The sequence below is a fragment of the Lycorma delicatula genome, chromosome 8 (assembly GCF_047948215.1).
Source record: "Lycorma delicatula isolate Av1 chromosome 8, ASM4794821v1, whole genome shotgun sequence".
Lineage (NCBI taxonomy): Eukaryota > Metazoa > Arthropoda > Insecta > Hemiptera > Fulgoridae > Lycorma > Lycorma delicatula.
Window position 1 is genome coordinate 10,444,864 of NC_134462.1, and position 17,354 is coordinate 10,462,217.

At 32.7% G+C, this 17,354-nt stretch overlaps 1 protein-coding gene across 1 annotated transcript in view; it reads right to left on the reverse strand.

The window, feature by feature from the left end:
- ida (anaphase promoting complex subunit 5 ida) overlaps window positions 1-17,354 on the reverse strand; it is a 45,517-nt gene that overhangs the window by 15,072 nt on the left and 13,091 nt on the right. Inside the window, exons 5-7 of the mRNA XM_075373479.1 lie at window positions 16,440-16,641; window positions 8,554-8,726; window positions 734-848 (exon numbers count right to left, since the gene is read on the reverse strand). Coding sequence (XP_075229594.1) covers window positions 734-848; window positions 8,554-8,726; window positions 16,440-16,641 — 490 coding nt within the window. The remainder of the gene's footprint in view (window positions 1-733; window positions 849-8,553; window positions 8,727-16,439; window positions 16,642-17,354) is intronic.

Consider the following 17,354-nt stretch of genomic DNA (forward strand, 5'->3'; position numbering starts at 1 on the left):
CTTTGCTGCAGTTTTTCAGAATCCATTCAATAAATTACACTGAGTATGGGTAAATTTGTATCCTCCTGCCATTTTTAAAAATTATTGTATGTCTGTAAAGTTACCTTAGTCACATATCTTATCTGTTCAGTCACACCTCAATCGATGGGTTGAATTTTCTCATTATCCAATTTAGAATTACTTAAATAGTGTAAATGAAGCAAGCACAACTGAGAAATATAATGTTCCTACAATTAACAAATAAAGCAAGTAAGGGTTTACAAAGCACCCCTTTCTTTTCTTTTCTTTTTCCTGTTTAGCCTCCGGTAACTACCGTTTAGATAATTCTTCAGAGGATGAATGAGGATGATATGTATGAGTATAAATGAAGTGTAGTCTTGTACATTCTCAGTTCGACCGTTCCTGAGATGTGTGGTTAATTGAAACCCAACCACCAAAGAACACCGGGTATCCACGATCTAGAATTCAAATCCGTGTAAAAACAACTGGCTTTACTAGGACTTGAACGCTGGAACTTTCGACTTCCAAATCAGCTGATTTGGGAAGACGCGTTCACCACTAGACCAACTTGGGTGGGTTTTACAAAGCACCCCTAGTACAATAATTATTATTTATATTATGTATTATTCATCGATATTGAAAGTGCTTGTGCCCTTCATGTGTACACATTGTTTATATTGTACAAGAATTACTTTTCTATAACACTAAATAGGTTTATGTAGAAAAAGCTAACCTTATTTTCATCACATAATTTATACAACCATGCTTGAGCGTGCTGTAAACATAAATTATCTTTAGCTTCATGTGCCAATGTAACTGCTTCTTTTAATGCATCAGTAGCTGCTTTTCTGAAAAGCAAAAAAAATACAAAAGTTAAAGATACATAGAAAAAATACACATTTTGTTTGTTAAGATAGCAATTTATGCTCCTAGGACATGAATGCACGGACAGACATATGGGTACTACACCACACACACCCACCCACCCATACAGACATACACGCGTGCGCGTAAATAAGTTTCTCATCCGACTTAGAATTACTAAAATAAATATAAACAAATATATGTTTACATACAGATATACGAGGTCTGTAAATAAAGTAATGAGACTGGTTCAGAAAAACCTTTTATTTACAAACCAATTTTACATGGACTCTATCACCTTCAAAATAGTTTCTTTGGGAAGCCATGCAATACTTCAAACCATGCAATATTTCCCACTCTTCATAGCAGTGTTAAAACTCAGAATATCCTTCAGATGGTAAGTTATATTTTTTTAAATGTTTTCTACTGTTCTAAAAAGATGTCCTTTGAAGTGTTTTTTTAAGGTTGGGGACAGGAAAAAGTTGCAGGAACTTAAGTCAGGTGAATAAGGTGGTTGAGGAACTGCTGAAATGTTTTTCTTTGCCAAAAACTCATTAATTGAGAGTGCAGTGTGACAAGGTCCATTCTCATGATGCAGCAGCCAGTTGTCTTTGGTGGCTGGTCTCATGTGAGCAACTCTTTTCTGCAATCTTTTAAGAATTTTTTGGTAAACATATTGATTTACAGTCTGTCCTGTAGGCAAAAACTCCTTATGAACAATGCAATTACTATCAAAGAAACAAATTAGCATGGTTTTGATTTGTTCATTTTTGCTTTTTTGGGACGTGGTGAGTTTCAAGTATGTCACTCCTTGCTCTGGCGTTTTGTTCCTGGGTCATAATAATCAAATATCAAAGATTTATCACCAGTAATAACATTTTTTAGAAGATCAGGATCAGTTTCGATTCACTCACGACACACTTCCATCCTGTTGTTTTTCTGTTCAACAGTGAGGTTTTTTGGGAACAATTTTGCACAAACTTTTTTCATGTCCAATTTGTTTGTCAAAATTTGATGGACTGTGCTACAGTTCAAATTCAATAGTTCTGTAAACATTCTGACAGTTAATCACCAGTCCTACCAAATCAATTCTCTTATTTGCTCAACATTGTCGCCACTTTTTGACATTAACGGTTGTTAGATATTAGACAATGTGAATAAGAGAAAGTAAGATTCACTGTTTAAACAGTACATAAAGTTTATTATTGATTAATACACAGTTTAACACTTAGACAATAATAACATATTTATAATAGTTTATAGCTTATATAATAATGGTTATAGTAGTTTAGAATTGTTTAAATTGCATTTAGTAATGGTTCATTCTTAAGAATGATTTTCGTTTACTTAAGTTTAGTAGTGTATAACATGAGTTTAAATCACTCATAAATGTTATATTAGCGTAGTAGTTCGCGATCAAGATGTGACTGCCTCTCTCCCACTCACTGCAATGAAAGGAAAAAAGGGAAGAGGAACACACACTAACTCAAACGCTTAACAATGGTCTTATAGAGGGTGGATTGTTCGCAACTGATTTCCGGCCACCTGAAAATGCTTTAAACCACCTAAAAACCTGGGTTCATGACAGAGCATCATCTCCATACGCCTTTTCAATTTTGAAAAAGTTTCAGTAGCATTCTCACCAAGTTTAACACAAAACTTGATTGCACAACATTGCTCATAATTAGTATCACTCATTTTTGTAACACACAACAAAAACTCATTTCACGAAAAGTTTATTTACGTTTCACGTAGCAACAATAAACTGAAAATATTAATACCCAATCTAAATCAGCTGTTCATGTAACCATTGTAAAGTTACTAGTAACTTTACAATGTTGCCATTTTTGGTGCCAAAAAAACTAGTCTCCATTACTTTATTTACAGACCTCGCGCGCGCGCACGTGTGTGTGTGTGTGTGTGTGTGTGTGTGTGTGTGTGTGTGTGTGTGTGTGTATAGAGAGAGAGTGAGAGAAACTCATAAGATAAACATTTTCAACACTAAAAGGGGCACAAAGATTGGAATGTATGAAAAAGTACTGGGAGGATTGCAAGGCCCAAACAGTCCCATCTAAGGGACTTGGATAATGACCGACTAAAGTGATCCTATGCAGTCATAAAAGATAATAATAATAATAGAGAAGAGAGACTGTGAAAATACTATACATACTATTACTATCAGGACTGTGCAACATGATCCATACACAAAAAAACATTTTTTGGATAAAAATAGACCGGCAGAATGAATGGCTCATGGGGAAGTAGCCATGAAATAGCCCATGTTTATGGGATAAGAAAGGCTTATGGGGAAAATGAAGGTTCAGAAAAGTTGACAAACTGATACAAGCAATATGGCACATATGTTAAAAAGAACGAAAGCCTAGGATCCTACAAGGTATGAATTATTCAGAAAACTTAAGAGTTAGCGTAAGTTTTGAAAAACTGGTGTTATGACAAAACTGCAGGGAAAAAAAATAATACAAGTTTTCTTTACTCTAAAGATCATTAAAAAAAAATTATGAGAACAGTAAAAGAATATTTGAGAAGTAAACTGTAAAACTAGAATGTAGGGATATAAGATTTCTAAAAATAATCAAAAGGCTGTAAAAAAAGTAATTTCTTTTAAAGTGGTGCATAAGTAGTGGAAGGACCATTTTAGCATAGGCGCAATCTGCACACTAGTAAAAATCCAACAGTGCATCATATCACTGACTTATGTGATAAAACTATTTAAATTTCTGCAATTATAGATCTCACCTGCTAAGAATTAGCTGCTAAAACCATTTACCTTTTGGGAAAAATGCAAAGACTGAACATGGTATCAGACAACAGTGCTACATGTATAATAAACAGTGCAAGACATAGCAGATACTTTCTAACCTATACACTACACCATAACGCATTCATAACTATGTATGATACAGTGTAAGTTTTTTAATATAGTTTAGATTGTACAGGTTACATAAAGTACACTTTAGTCAAATCTTCTATTAAAAATTTATATTAGAAAATCCATTTAAACTAGCTCAACTTCCACAAAGCTTTTAACTCATTGTTTATTGACAAAACTTTCCTTAAAAGGAAATCTCTGATTAGTTATTATTACTTTAAAAGGTTAATGCACACATATTTTATGAAATTTAGCTCATGGTGTTTGATGAAGTTTTGATAACCTGGAAACAGAGGAATTGTACAATTCTGCATGATGTTATCTACCCGGACTTCAAGTATTTTTAAAGAGAGATAGTTTAGAGGTCAAGTTAATTTCTAAACAAAAGATATTTTGAATACTTAAGAGTCTGCAATAGACATAAATAATGGTTACAAAACTGGCAGAGACAAATTAAAATGCACTGCCAATATAGTCAGCACAGGAAGCAGAATGACAAGTACTGAATCACCCTTTTTTTAAGTTGCAGTTCTATTTTTATTAACATAAATTCCATAAAAGAGTAATCCATGTTGCTGAAATCAAATTCTAAACTAAAGGAACTGAATAATTACTGTAAAGATATATATATATATATATATATATATATATATATATATATATATATATATATATATGTATAGTTGTAGTACGTGTAATAAAATATGCATATAATCAAGCACTTCTGCCAGTTTACATTATAGTATGGTAGTTAACATGATTGTTAACAAGTATGTAATAAAAGGACCAGGATTCATCAATTCTAATACCACACAGATTTCTAAATAGTGTTATGTTTTTTAGTTAAAATGTTCAATTCCAGTTTTTGTGTAAATGGTACTATGTATAATAATCGGAGTTATGGGTTTTTATATATCTTAATTTTTATTATTACTTTTTTTATGTAATCCACTCCTTAACAGAAATTTTCTTTGAGAGAATTGAATTTTTTTACTTTTAAGTGGTAAACTTTCCCTAAATAACAACTTTAAAACAATAAAAATTTGCATGAGATATTCAGAAGTATATTCACATACTAAATCATATAAAAATCAATCAAACTAATCAGAATGTTTTAAGAGATTCCTAAAACAGATTTTACATTGAAATACTCAAACTGAATTTTCAATAAAAGCTACATACATAGAATTAGTAAAAATTAAGAAACTACAATCACTACACATACCAAAGTGTGCGCATGCACACACACACACACACACACACACACACACACACACACACACACACACACACACACACACACACACACACATATTATTTTTTTAAAAGCAGTCTTTTCATAACCATATTCTTCTGTACCAATACAAATTAATTTATATATATAAAATCAACCCAAATATAGAATAATTTGTTGCCAAATGGTTTCGACAGCACATGGCACTTAATAACCTTATGGTAGCCCTGAGAAGGGCTGTTGTTGTCAAACGGCTTCGACGGCTCATAATTCATAACCTTGTGGTGGTCCTGAAAAGGGCCGTTTTTTGCGTTAGCTCTGAGAAGAGCTGATGGGTCTGGAAGCTTGTCTCCAGCGAAGTCAGGGAACAGCAGCTGGATCCCCACTACAGCGTGGCAGTGGTGGCTCCCAGAGTCCCACAGTGTCGGGTCGGCATCGGTCGTCCTTCGCCAGCGCGGCCAAGGTGGTTCTCCCTGAGCAATTCGCATCATCAGCTGCATACATTTATATATATATATATATATATATTACAAAAAACATCATAAACTTGCAAACCATGATAACATTCCACTTATTCACTTATAATTTTATGTTAAAAATATTTTTAAATCAATTAAATTTTATTAAAAATCTTTAAAACTTTTATTTAAATTATTTTTTTTTTAAAATCATAATCAAAACAAGAGATAAAAACATAAAATATAAAAAATTATAAATTATCAATTAAAATCAATCAAAATTAAAATGTAAAAATATAATTAAAACAAAGATAAAAATTAATTCAAACTTTTAAACTAAATACAAAAAAATTTTGCTTAAGTCTTTTGTCTTTATTTTAATTTTTATATTTGTTTTAATTACATTTCAATTATTTGTACCATCCTATTTCAATTATTCTGTACTTAGGGTTGATCTATTAAATATATATATATATATATACATAACTACTAATTTAAGATTTCAGAGCTTTCTTAATTGTTATCTTACATGTAATTGTTAATGAAGTGGAAATAGCAGTACTGGAAGTTTTGAATTCAAAAAGTGCTTAAACTCCTTTTACATATAAGAAGCAATGAATGAGATCAGTGCTAAACTTTCTTGAATGTTATGAAGTTGAAGCTTTTATTGAGTACACCAGGTTATGAAACTTAGGTTTCACAACATAAATGCAGCGGCAAAAACAATCGATTTACTTATTGAAAAAGAGACTGCAAATGTTTTTTGTGTAATGTTATTCCATTAACTTTTATGACAGATCATGTAAGTGAATTTTATGAAATATGAACCACAATCAATTCCTAAATATATTGTTTGACATTAAAACTGGTCAGTCATTCATTCAAAATAAATATGATGTGTTGAGATCTTTCCTTACATAGTAAGTTTCAGTGTATTTGGACTTTTATACAAGAACAAAGTGGTTTATAACTTATACAATACGGAGAAGATAAAAAATGGATTCCTGACTAAAATAATCCTCTTATTTTATATTGTTTACAATACGATAATAGCTGCATAATCTCCTTTAAATTTTTTATAATATTCTTACCCATTATCTGATTTCATGTTAATAATTAATTCTATTATCAGTTCCTGACAAAAAAAAATCCTGCTCATTTTTTTACCTTGCCTCAATAATTCCTGTTACAGCCGATTTATATATTTTCCTTTATTAAACTGCCACTCCTGCTCAATGTTCTAGCATTCTATATCTGACTTGAAGAGTATTACAGTCCTTATACTTCCTGATCTACTTTTGAATAGTCCCTACCTGAAGATCTGAATGGGAGAACCATTTTACCCAACATATATCATATTGTTCAAATGGAAAAGGAATGAAGAAAACATTTCGGTGGGATTACAACTATAATTTTTCATTGGTTTCAACTATTATTACTCACAACCTAGTTCATGTAAAGTTTTGGATTTATATTATTCAGGTCATAAAAATTACCTTACAGTTAGTGCCCTCAGCAACTACTGAAAGAGCTACTGTTCCATTTCAGAGCACAGCATCTAGGCCTTGACTCTAAGAGCTATGAGTGCTTCATACCTAAGAGTTATGGTAGCATCTATGGTACAACTATGTATTACAAAGACACTCTTTCAACTACCAACAATTTAGTCTCATGATTCTTGGAATACATATGTGTGTGTGTGTGTGTGTGTGTGTGGGTGTGAAATCAACAATTAATATACAGATATTAGTGCAATATATGCAATTGCGAGGGATTAGCACCCTACGAAGAGAAAGATGTGAAGTAAAAAATGTAATGTCAATGACCAAAGCTATGTTTAATAAATTGATTCCTTTTACTTTACCAGGTGACGTGATATATACTGTTGAGCAAAAATGGGAAAGTATACAGATTGGTAAGAAAAACAGAAAAAACTTTTTAAAGTCTTTGTGCCTTAAGGAGATATTAAAAAAAATTAACAAACGAAAGAGATTTAAATAAATAAATTGTAAATAATCTGCAAAAAAATATTTATTCCAGTGTTCTTAAATTCAACAAATTTATTTTTGTCAGACAGATGTTGAAGCATGTGTACAAACCTATGTATGTTGGCCTGTATTTGATCATATAACTCTGGACTCCAAGATCTTTTCAGGATCACAAATTACTAAAAATTTTTACTTAATATTCACCCCCCCCCACCATATATTTTCTTATATATTTTTCCCATACATTTTTATATTTTTTAGCTATACCTTGCTTCAGCAAAGGAGTTAATGAGAGTGATTTACATCTATATTTTCTACATCAATAGACCTTCAAACCACAATAAGAATTGTTTTTCCATCCTACTCAAATGGTCTGTGGTAACAAAAAAATATTTTATTTAAAAAAAAAATATTTTAAATTTATATCCATCTCATACGTTACCCATTGCATTTAAAATGTAGAAATGTTAATTTTTTGATAGCCCTTACTGTTTAGTATTTTTTGAAAAAATTAACCAAAAATGTTGTCCCCCATCCTAGTTAATTTATTATTTAAAATTATGGCTATTTTTTTTTTTTTAACAATTTAAAGAAATAATTTTTTTAAATTTATCACAACTAAGGATTATTTTCTTAAAAATTAATTTTACATGAATGTTTCCCCTTGAATATAGTAATGCCCAAAATAAAAAAAAATAGCAATTTCAAACTATTAATGCTTAGAATGTATTTTGTTAAACAATAAAGTCACTAGAATAACTTAATAGCCCCCCCTGATGGGGGAGCTCCCAGATAAAAAACATTGAATAAATTGACCTTAAAATGATTGAAATGAAAATATAAATTGCATAACTTGACTGGCATAGCCAGGAAATTTATGCAATTCATTGCTGGCTTAAAAAATTGTATTTTTTTAATACCTTGTTATCCATAACTATGACTATTTTAACACAAATATTTTACAGTATGATCTTTAGCCTTAATGTTATCTCTCAAGTATTATAATTATAAAACTAACAGAAAAGGGAAAAATACATAATGGCCATATTATGATCAAAGCAAATAAATGTAAGATATGCAAATAAATAAATAATACATACATAAGTAAATAAAACATACTTCTGACCAAATCGAGCATGAAGAATGGCAATATTAAGAGCAGCATAACGAAATCCTTTATTCTTTTCTTCTTGCAATGGAATAGTTGTAATTCTGTCAAAATAATGGTGTAAACTATCAACAGCACCACAAAGTTCTTTAACCCTGAGACAATTTAAGTAGCTCAGATAATGCTACAACAGAAAAAAATAAAATATGAAGGCACATAAGTGTAAAGTACAAAGAATTAATCCCTAAATATACAAGAACATGCAAATGATTGAATCTTTTTCTTAAATAGAGAGAGATGGTTATGTTGAACTTCAATACATGTTTTGAATATTTGAATATAAGCGGATGGCCGAAGAAATCGTAAAACATACGATAACTCATTTTATTATTCTCTAACATATTTTGCATACTAATCCCTAGATTAAACTTGCGATGCAATGCTGCATAAGACACAATCGACAAGGATGTGGTGTACAGTTAATTGGCAGTCACAGTGAGCACAAACTGGTGGATTGGTCTAAGTCATGCAATATCCATGTGTAAGCCTAGTATGCCCTATACACAAATAATAATGATAATAATAAACTGTATAAATGGCAAATAATAAATTCCTCTTGACAGTTATTCCTGCATGAGGAGCTTCACGGTGAAACAGTATTCTTAATAGGACGAAGTTTATTGTTGATTGTAGCATATCATTCACATTGCCACTCATCATGGATCACCCTCTTCAGACAAGATCATTAGAAAAAACATGATTAGCAACAGGAGGCTGGAAACAGCCTCTTTTGCCACACTATCAGAGTGCTCATTGCCTGAAATTCCAATATGGTTAGGGGTCCAGCAGAAGTGAGCTTCTGATGTTGTATTACGTTGAGTCGTTTGAGAAATAACACTCTGAATCACACAGACAATAGAGTGTCTGGAGTACATGTCACCAATCACCAGTAAGGCACTTGTGGAATCTGAGCAGACAAGTACATGTTGAAATGTTGGGCTAATTATATTTAAGGCCTTATTAAATATATTTAATAGCATACAGCCCATGATGAAAATACTGATGATGCATCAAGCATCTTTAGAGCAAGGGCCTGTGATGACCAATAAGCCACACAGCCATAGTCTAAGCAGGAAGAGACCAGAGCAAACAAGATATCACTTATGATACTTTTCTGTGGTACTTCGTTTTCTAGTGTGAAACTTTCGGATATTGTCGTTCTAACTCAAATTTGAAAGCACCAATTGTTGAGGAAACCTGATGAATACAAGGAGAGTCCCTTGTATACACCATTCATGAAGTGCATTTAGGATTCCTCATCTCCAAGCCATGTTGTACGCATTCTGCAAATCAAAAAATACAGGAACCAGGCGTTGGCAAAGCAAAAAGGCATTTTGAATAATAGCTTCCAGAGTAACTACGTGATCAATACCTTGGTGGAAACCACACTGTTATGGGGCAATTGGAATATTTCTCAAAAAATTCCGCACTAGATGACAGTTTACCATTCATTCCATCTTCTTGCACAGGGTACTGGTCAAGGAGATAGAACGATAATGATTTATTTTTACTAGGTTTCAGTATGCAGATCACTAGTGCTTCTGACCAAGAATCTGGAAATACGTGGTCAGAGAATACTCTATAGTAGATACACAAAAGATGTCAAAGTGCAGTATCTGAGATGTGTGCTAACATAATAAGGCTGATATTATCATTTCTGAGGGAAGTGTCACAAAATTGTTCATGGCATATCTTAACTCATTATAAGAAAATAGTATGTTTAATTCATTTTGCGAGTCCCTAATCACAAATGGGATATTTTTATCTGAAACTTATATATCACAAACTCAGGACAGTATGATGATGTAAGTGAAATTGCCCTAAACGACCTTCCAAATGGGTTTACCACATCAATTGGCACGGTAAAAAGGATTCTGTTGCTTTCCAATCCATAGACTGCAGCGACTGTACCAATCCACATATGGTTCAAACCTTTCACCATACACAGATGATGGTGTTATCCAAGAAATGGAATCAACATAACTCAGCCATGATTTTCATTTAGCACACTGAAACACTCAATGGCAAACAGCCCTCACATTGCAAAAGGCACAGAGCAAGTCATTTGTAGGTTTTCAATTGAAATTACATAAAGCCACGTGCCTTAGCACATGCCTGCAGTCTTCATCTCATCAAGGAACAGCAGGCCACCTTGATTTTCCAGATGTTAAAGGAATGAATTCATTCGTGCTATCAAGAATTTGGTGAGTAAACTTGGCAGGTTGGAAGATCACGCTACCGCTCTTGCCATACTGGCCAAAGGAATCCTTGTACCTGATCCAGTTTGCTTTCTGAAACACCCACCTGTGTGGCTGACTCTGAGGTAAATCATTATTACCAACTGAGATAACAACCTGTCTATGATCACTTCCAAAGAAATTTTCAGACACACCAAGCAAGATGTGGGAGCAGGGTTGCTGAATACATGGAAAGATCAATGCACAACAATGAACCAAATGTGAAGATGATACAAACGTGATTGATCAGTAAGCAAATCGATCTCAATAAGCAGAGATCTAAGTTCTGCCTCAGTCAATCAACTATAGTACCTTGGGAAGAATATGATGTTCAGCCCCATGAATAATGATGGGCAATGAAATCACAACTATTAAGCAAGGTAAAGAAATCTGTGAAAACAAACTGGATAGATCTTCACTGATTTCGGAATTTGGAGGAAGGTAAATATTGCAGATATTCATTTGGAATAGTGCAAATATCTTCACTGAGACTACAGGGCTGTTTGTCACTAATGGAATATGGGTGCCTATTATGATTTCTTTCAGGAAAACAGCCACACCTTCACGTCCTTTGCCCTCAGTTTGATAGTCGCATCTTTCGCAGACATATTCATGAAAGGTCACATATCCTGGGACAGCTGAATCTTCTGCAGACACAGTATTAAAGGATGTTCTTCCTTTTGCAGGATTTCAAATCATGGTGAGAATGGAGACCACAAACATTCCAATGAATAACATTCGTACCCATAAATACTATTTTCCTGTTATTACAAAATTGTGTGCAGATTATTTGTCAAATACTAATCCAGTTTTTCTTTTTTCTGTTAATAATTTTTAAGAAATGCTTTGCTTCTTTGCACACTTCATTGGCCTCCATATCCTCGAAATGTCAAGATGGTGGTGGGGGACTTGGAAGCCTGGAAAGCTGGAGATACCGTACCAGGCGACAAGTAGGGATCTTAGAAGTTTGCTGTGTTGTTGGTGGATTGATTGAAGTGGTTTTTGGTAAACCACTTTCAGACTTTCTTACAGAAGTATCTTCTTGCTTGTACTCAATGCTGTAATAGCAGATTGAGCGATTTTACTTGGTCTGACAAGGCCTCTATTATTTTTGTTAACTATTTGCACAATGCTCATTTGTTCTCTTTTTATACTTTGTTAGAGAGAACTTGTACAAAACTAACACCGGGTTGTACTGGATACCTCATGTTGAGGGATTTTTACATTCTCAATGAGCCACAGAAAAGGATACTTTTTGCTCAATACAAATCCTTAATATAGCTTGTTCCTCCTTATTAACAGGGCATTCTCGAGATCTCGCCAAATGTGAGCCCTTTCAGTTAATACACTTTTCAACTTCTCTGCAAATGCTATACGTCCTGTACAGTTACAATCAACACAAACTTGCACCTTAGTGCAACCAATTTTGTTGTAAACAAAACCCTAACACTGAAAGCAGCATCTTGGGTTTGGTATATACAGTCACATATAGACAGATAGGTAGCCCACTTCGAGAACCAGTGAACAAAACCACCACAACTCAGTTCCAAAATTGTCAAACGTTTTTTCGGGGTACAACCTAGAAAACAAGGCTTATTATTAAATTGTAAATATAAAAATTTTCCTAGGCAAAAGAAAGTAAGACAGGCAAAGTGAAGTCAAACTTATGTTTCAACTGCTACTAAATTTTACATCATAGACATACTCTAGGTCACAACTACTATTACCACGCAGTTCTCAATTTTTTATTTTGATGCATTTCTCTACATGCACATGCTTCAAGCTTATCTGATGAAACAGTCTTAAAAAATTACACAACTGAAAACACAATCATTGCAATGTCTCCATCCATTCCTGCAACTAATTCACGATTTTCTTTACTAAATATGCCATTTGTCAGCTTTACCAAGCACCTTATTCTCTTTATATGGCTCCTTGTAATTTCTGGTATTGCCCAAATTGAAAAGTTACTTAGAGTTATGATTTGAAAGCTGAGGTGATAATTAAAATGTTGCTGACATAAGATCATAATTTGAAGGTGGTAAGAGCAAGAGCAGCATTTGTGAGATAATTTTGTTTTTAAATGCATGTAGACGTAAAACTTTTTAAAAAGATTTCATACATAATACTTTTAACATTCAGGTAACCATCTTTCTTGAAACAAAAATATTAACTAATAAATTTTTTTTTTGTGAACGTCTATATGCCTGCAAGCACCCATGATGATGATGAGGTAGAGTGTGTATACGAAGAGATTGATGAAGCAATTAAACACGTAAAAGGAGATGAAAATTTAATAATAGTTGAAGATTGGAATGCAAGCATTGGAAAAGGCAAGGAAGGAAATATAGTGGGTGAATACGGGCTGGGCAAAAGGAATGAAAGAGGGGACCGACTTATAGAGTTTTGCACGAAGTATAATTTAGTAATTGCCAACACACAATTTAAAAATCATAATAGAAGAACATACACTTGGAAAAAGCCAGGCGATACTGCAAGGTATCAGATAGATTAAATCATGGTTAAGCAAAGATTTAGAAATCAACTCGTTGACTGCAAAACTTACCCTGGAGCAGACATTGATAGCGACCATAATTTGGTGATAATGAAATGTAGATTGGGGTTTAAAAACCTGAAGAAAAGGTGTCAGATGAATCGGTGGAATTAAGAGAAGCTTGAGGAAGAGGAGGTAAAGAAGATTTTGGAGGAGGACATTGCAAGAGGTCTGAGTAAAAAAAGATAAGGTAGAAAATGTAGAAGAAGAATGGGAGAATGTTAAAAAGGAAATTCTTAAATCAGCAGAAGCAAACTTAGGCGGAATAAAGAGAACTGGTAGAAAACCTTGGGTTTCAGACGATATATTGCAGCTGATGGATGAACGTAGAAAATATAAGAATGATAGTGATGAAGAAAGTAAAAGGAACTATCGGCAATTAAGAAATGCTATAAACAGGAAGTGCAAACTGGCAAAAGAAGAGTGGATTAAAGAAAAGTGTTCAGAAGTGGAAAGAGAAATGAACATTGGTAAAATAGACAGAGCATACAGGAAAGTTAAGGAAAATTTTGGGGTACATAAATTAAAATCTAATAATGTGTTAAACAAAGATAGTACACCAATATATAATACGAAAGGTAAAGTTGATAGATGGGTGGAATATATTGAAGAGTTATACGGAGGAAATGAATTGGAAAATGGTGTTATAGAGGAAGAAGAGGAAGTTGAGGAGGATGAAATGGGAGAAACAATACTGAGATCTGAATTTAAGAGAGCATTAAAAGATTTAAATGGCAGAAAGGCTCCTGGAATAAACGGAATACCTGTAGAAGTACTGCGCAGTGCAGGTGAGGAAGCGATTGATAGATTATACAAACTGGTGTGTAATATTTATGAAAAAGGGGAATTTCCGTCAGACTTCAAAAAAGTGTTATAGTAATGATACCAAAGAAAGCAGGGGCAGATAAATGTGAAGAATACAGAACAATTAGTTTAACTAGTCATGCATCAAAAATCTTAACTAGAATTCTATATAGAAGAATTGAGAGGAGAGTGGAGAAGTGTTAGGAGAAGACCAATTTGGTTTCAGGAAAAGTATAGGGACAAGGGAAGCAATTTTAGGCCTCAGATTAATAGTAGAAGGAAGATTAAAGAAAAACAAACCAACATACTTGGCGTTTATAGACCTAGAAAAGGCATTCGATAACGTAGATTGGAATAAAATGTTCAGCATTTAAAAAAAATTAGGGTTCAAATACAGAGATAGAAGAACAATTGCTAACATGTACAGGAACCAAACAGCAACAGTAACAATTGAAGAACATAAGAAAGAAGCTGTAATAAGAAAGGGAGTCCGACAAGGATGTTCCCTATCTCCGTTACTTTTTAATCTTTACATGGAACTAGCAGTTAATGATGTTAAAGAACAATTTAGATTCGGAGTAACAGTACAAGGTGAAAAGATAAAGATGCTATGATTTGCTGATGATATAGTAATTCTAGCCGAGAGTAAAAAGGAGTTAGAAGAAACAATGAACGGCATAGATGAAGTCCTACGCAAGAACTATCGCATGAAAATAAACAAGAACAAAACAAAAGTAATGAAATGTAGTAGAAATAACAAAGATGGACCGCTGAATGTGAAATAGGAGGAGAAAAGATTATGGAGATAGAAGAATTTTGTTATTTGGGAAGTAGAATTACTAAAGATGGACGAAGCAGGAGCGATATAAAATGCCGAATAGCACAAGCGAAACGAGCCTTCAGTAAGAAATATAATTTGTTTACATCAAAAATTAATTTAAATGTCAGGAAAAGATTTTTGAAAGTGTATGTTTGGAGTGTCGCTTTATATGGAAGTGAAACTTGGACAATCGGAGTATCTGAGAAGAAAAGATTAGAAGCTTTTGAAATGTGGTGCTATAGCAGAATGTTAAAAATCAGATGGGTGGATAAAGTGACAAATGAAGAAGTATTGCGGCAAATAGATGAGAAAGAAGCATTTGGAAAAATATAGTTAAAAGATGAGACAGACTTATAGGCCACATACTAAGGCATCCTGGAATAGTCGCTTTAATATTGGAAGGACAGGTAGAAGGGAAAAATTGTGTAGGCAGGCCACGTTTGGAATATGTAAAACAAATTGTTAGGGATGTAGGATGTGGAGGGTATACTGAGGTGAAGCGACTGGCACTAGATAGGGAATCTTGGAGAGCTGTATCAAACCAGTCAAATGACTGAAGACAAAAAAAAAATAAACAAATTTTTAAAGTATAAATTAACATTTATCCCCAATAATAAATTATTTTTGGGTGTTCAATCAATATAGAACTTTTTTTAACAAAAAAAGATTAGAAAAGATGTATTCTTATGAGTCTTTATTTTGGGATTTTTCAGACACTGGTTCAGTTGATTACAATAAAAAGGGGAGGTGCACAACTAGATGTTACAACAGTCCTAAATCCACAATTTCAACATCCTACAGCTAATCGTTGTTGTGTTATGCAAGATACATACATACATACGTAAAGACATCATGCTGAAACTAGTCAAATGAATTTTTTGTGATCATAATACTTCCTTTACTTTGTACAAGGAAGTAAAAAGGTGACAACCAAAAACATAAAATAAAAGGTGACACTAACTGCAATCGTTTTTTTTTTTGCGTTTTCAAATCTGTTAATAAACAATAATGGATAGAAATAATAATAGATATGAAGAGAGAAATGACATCCAAATAATTTCTCTCATAAACTTTGAAACCATTCTTTAAGGTTACTTATATTTTACCAAAAATATTCTCATAAAAGTTATTCTTCCGAGTTATGCATTATTATATTTTCACGTAAGCTTTCCTTTTTAGGGAACTGGCAAATATTTTACTTGTTTAAGCATTTTCCTTTCCTAATTTTACATAATTGGAAAATCTTGTATCTATACTTGCACATCAGTACCAAAACTATCTTGTAAAAAAATTTCATTTCATACTCATATATCAGTTTATTCCAGATGCATATAATACTAGAGTATTACATTTAATATTTTTACAAATATCAAACATATTTAAAAATTATAAAATAAAATAAAAAAAGATTTCAAAAGTTACCGCTTCAGCATGTTCAGGGTTAGCTTTCAAAACTTCTCTTATTTTCTGTTGTAACTGAGGTGGAGGTATAGCAGAATTATCATCTGATTGTATGAGTGTTGATTGACGTGCAATAAACAATTCTGCCTGCCTACGTGACCAAGTTCCAGCAATCTTCTTATCTCCATCATTTAAATTGCTTGATTCACGAACACTAATATTCCTAAAAAAAATAAGGAAATATAATTTTCTGTTTTTTTAATAGAATAAGAATCATAGACTTTATGAGCATAAAAACCCATGTATCAGATTTAAATAAAGTACAAACATTTGCTAAATTTTTAACAGATTAGGATACCTTCAGAAGTTTTTAACTTATTTTCCCTTACTTTTCCTAATAAGTCTTTCCCCTTTCCTAATAGCTAACAGTCTAAATAAATTTGCATCAGCCCAAATGGCTACTGCCAAAGGCTAGTTACTGTTCTAACATTATTCCATCTGCCAACATAAGGATTAATAGTATAATTGATTATATTATCAAAACAACTATTTTGGCAATTATTCCATGAAAACTGTTCATTGTCAAACAAAATTATGTAATATAGTATCTTATGAAATTAATACAAATTCTAATTCAGAATATAATCTAACCTAGATTTCATATTAACTAAACTTATGAATAACATTGCTACTTTTCAACATGCTGTAATGTGTCAAAAAGTAATTTTTGAACCATCAATAATTGAGAAGAATATAAATGAGTTAAAAGACATGAATCCCTATGTAACTGAACTAGGCACACATGGTATGGGTTAGTCTATCTATATATCTATTTTTCTCATACTCAACTACTACAATTTAGATGCTAAAAGTTTATTTTATTCATTATTTTACAAAAAATATATATATAGACAATACAAAATGATTAACAGAAAC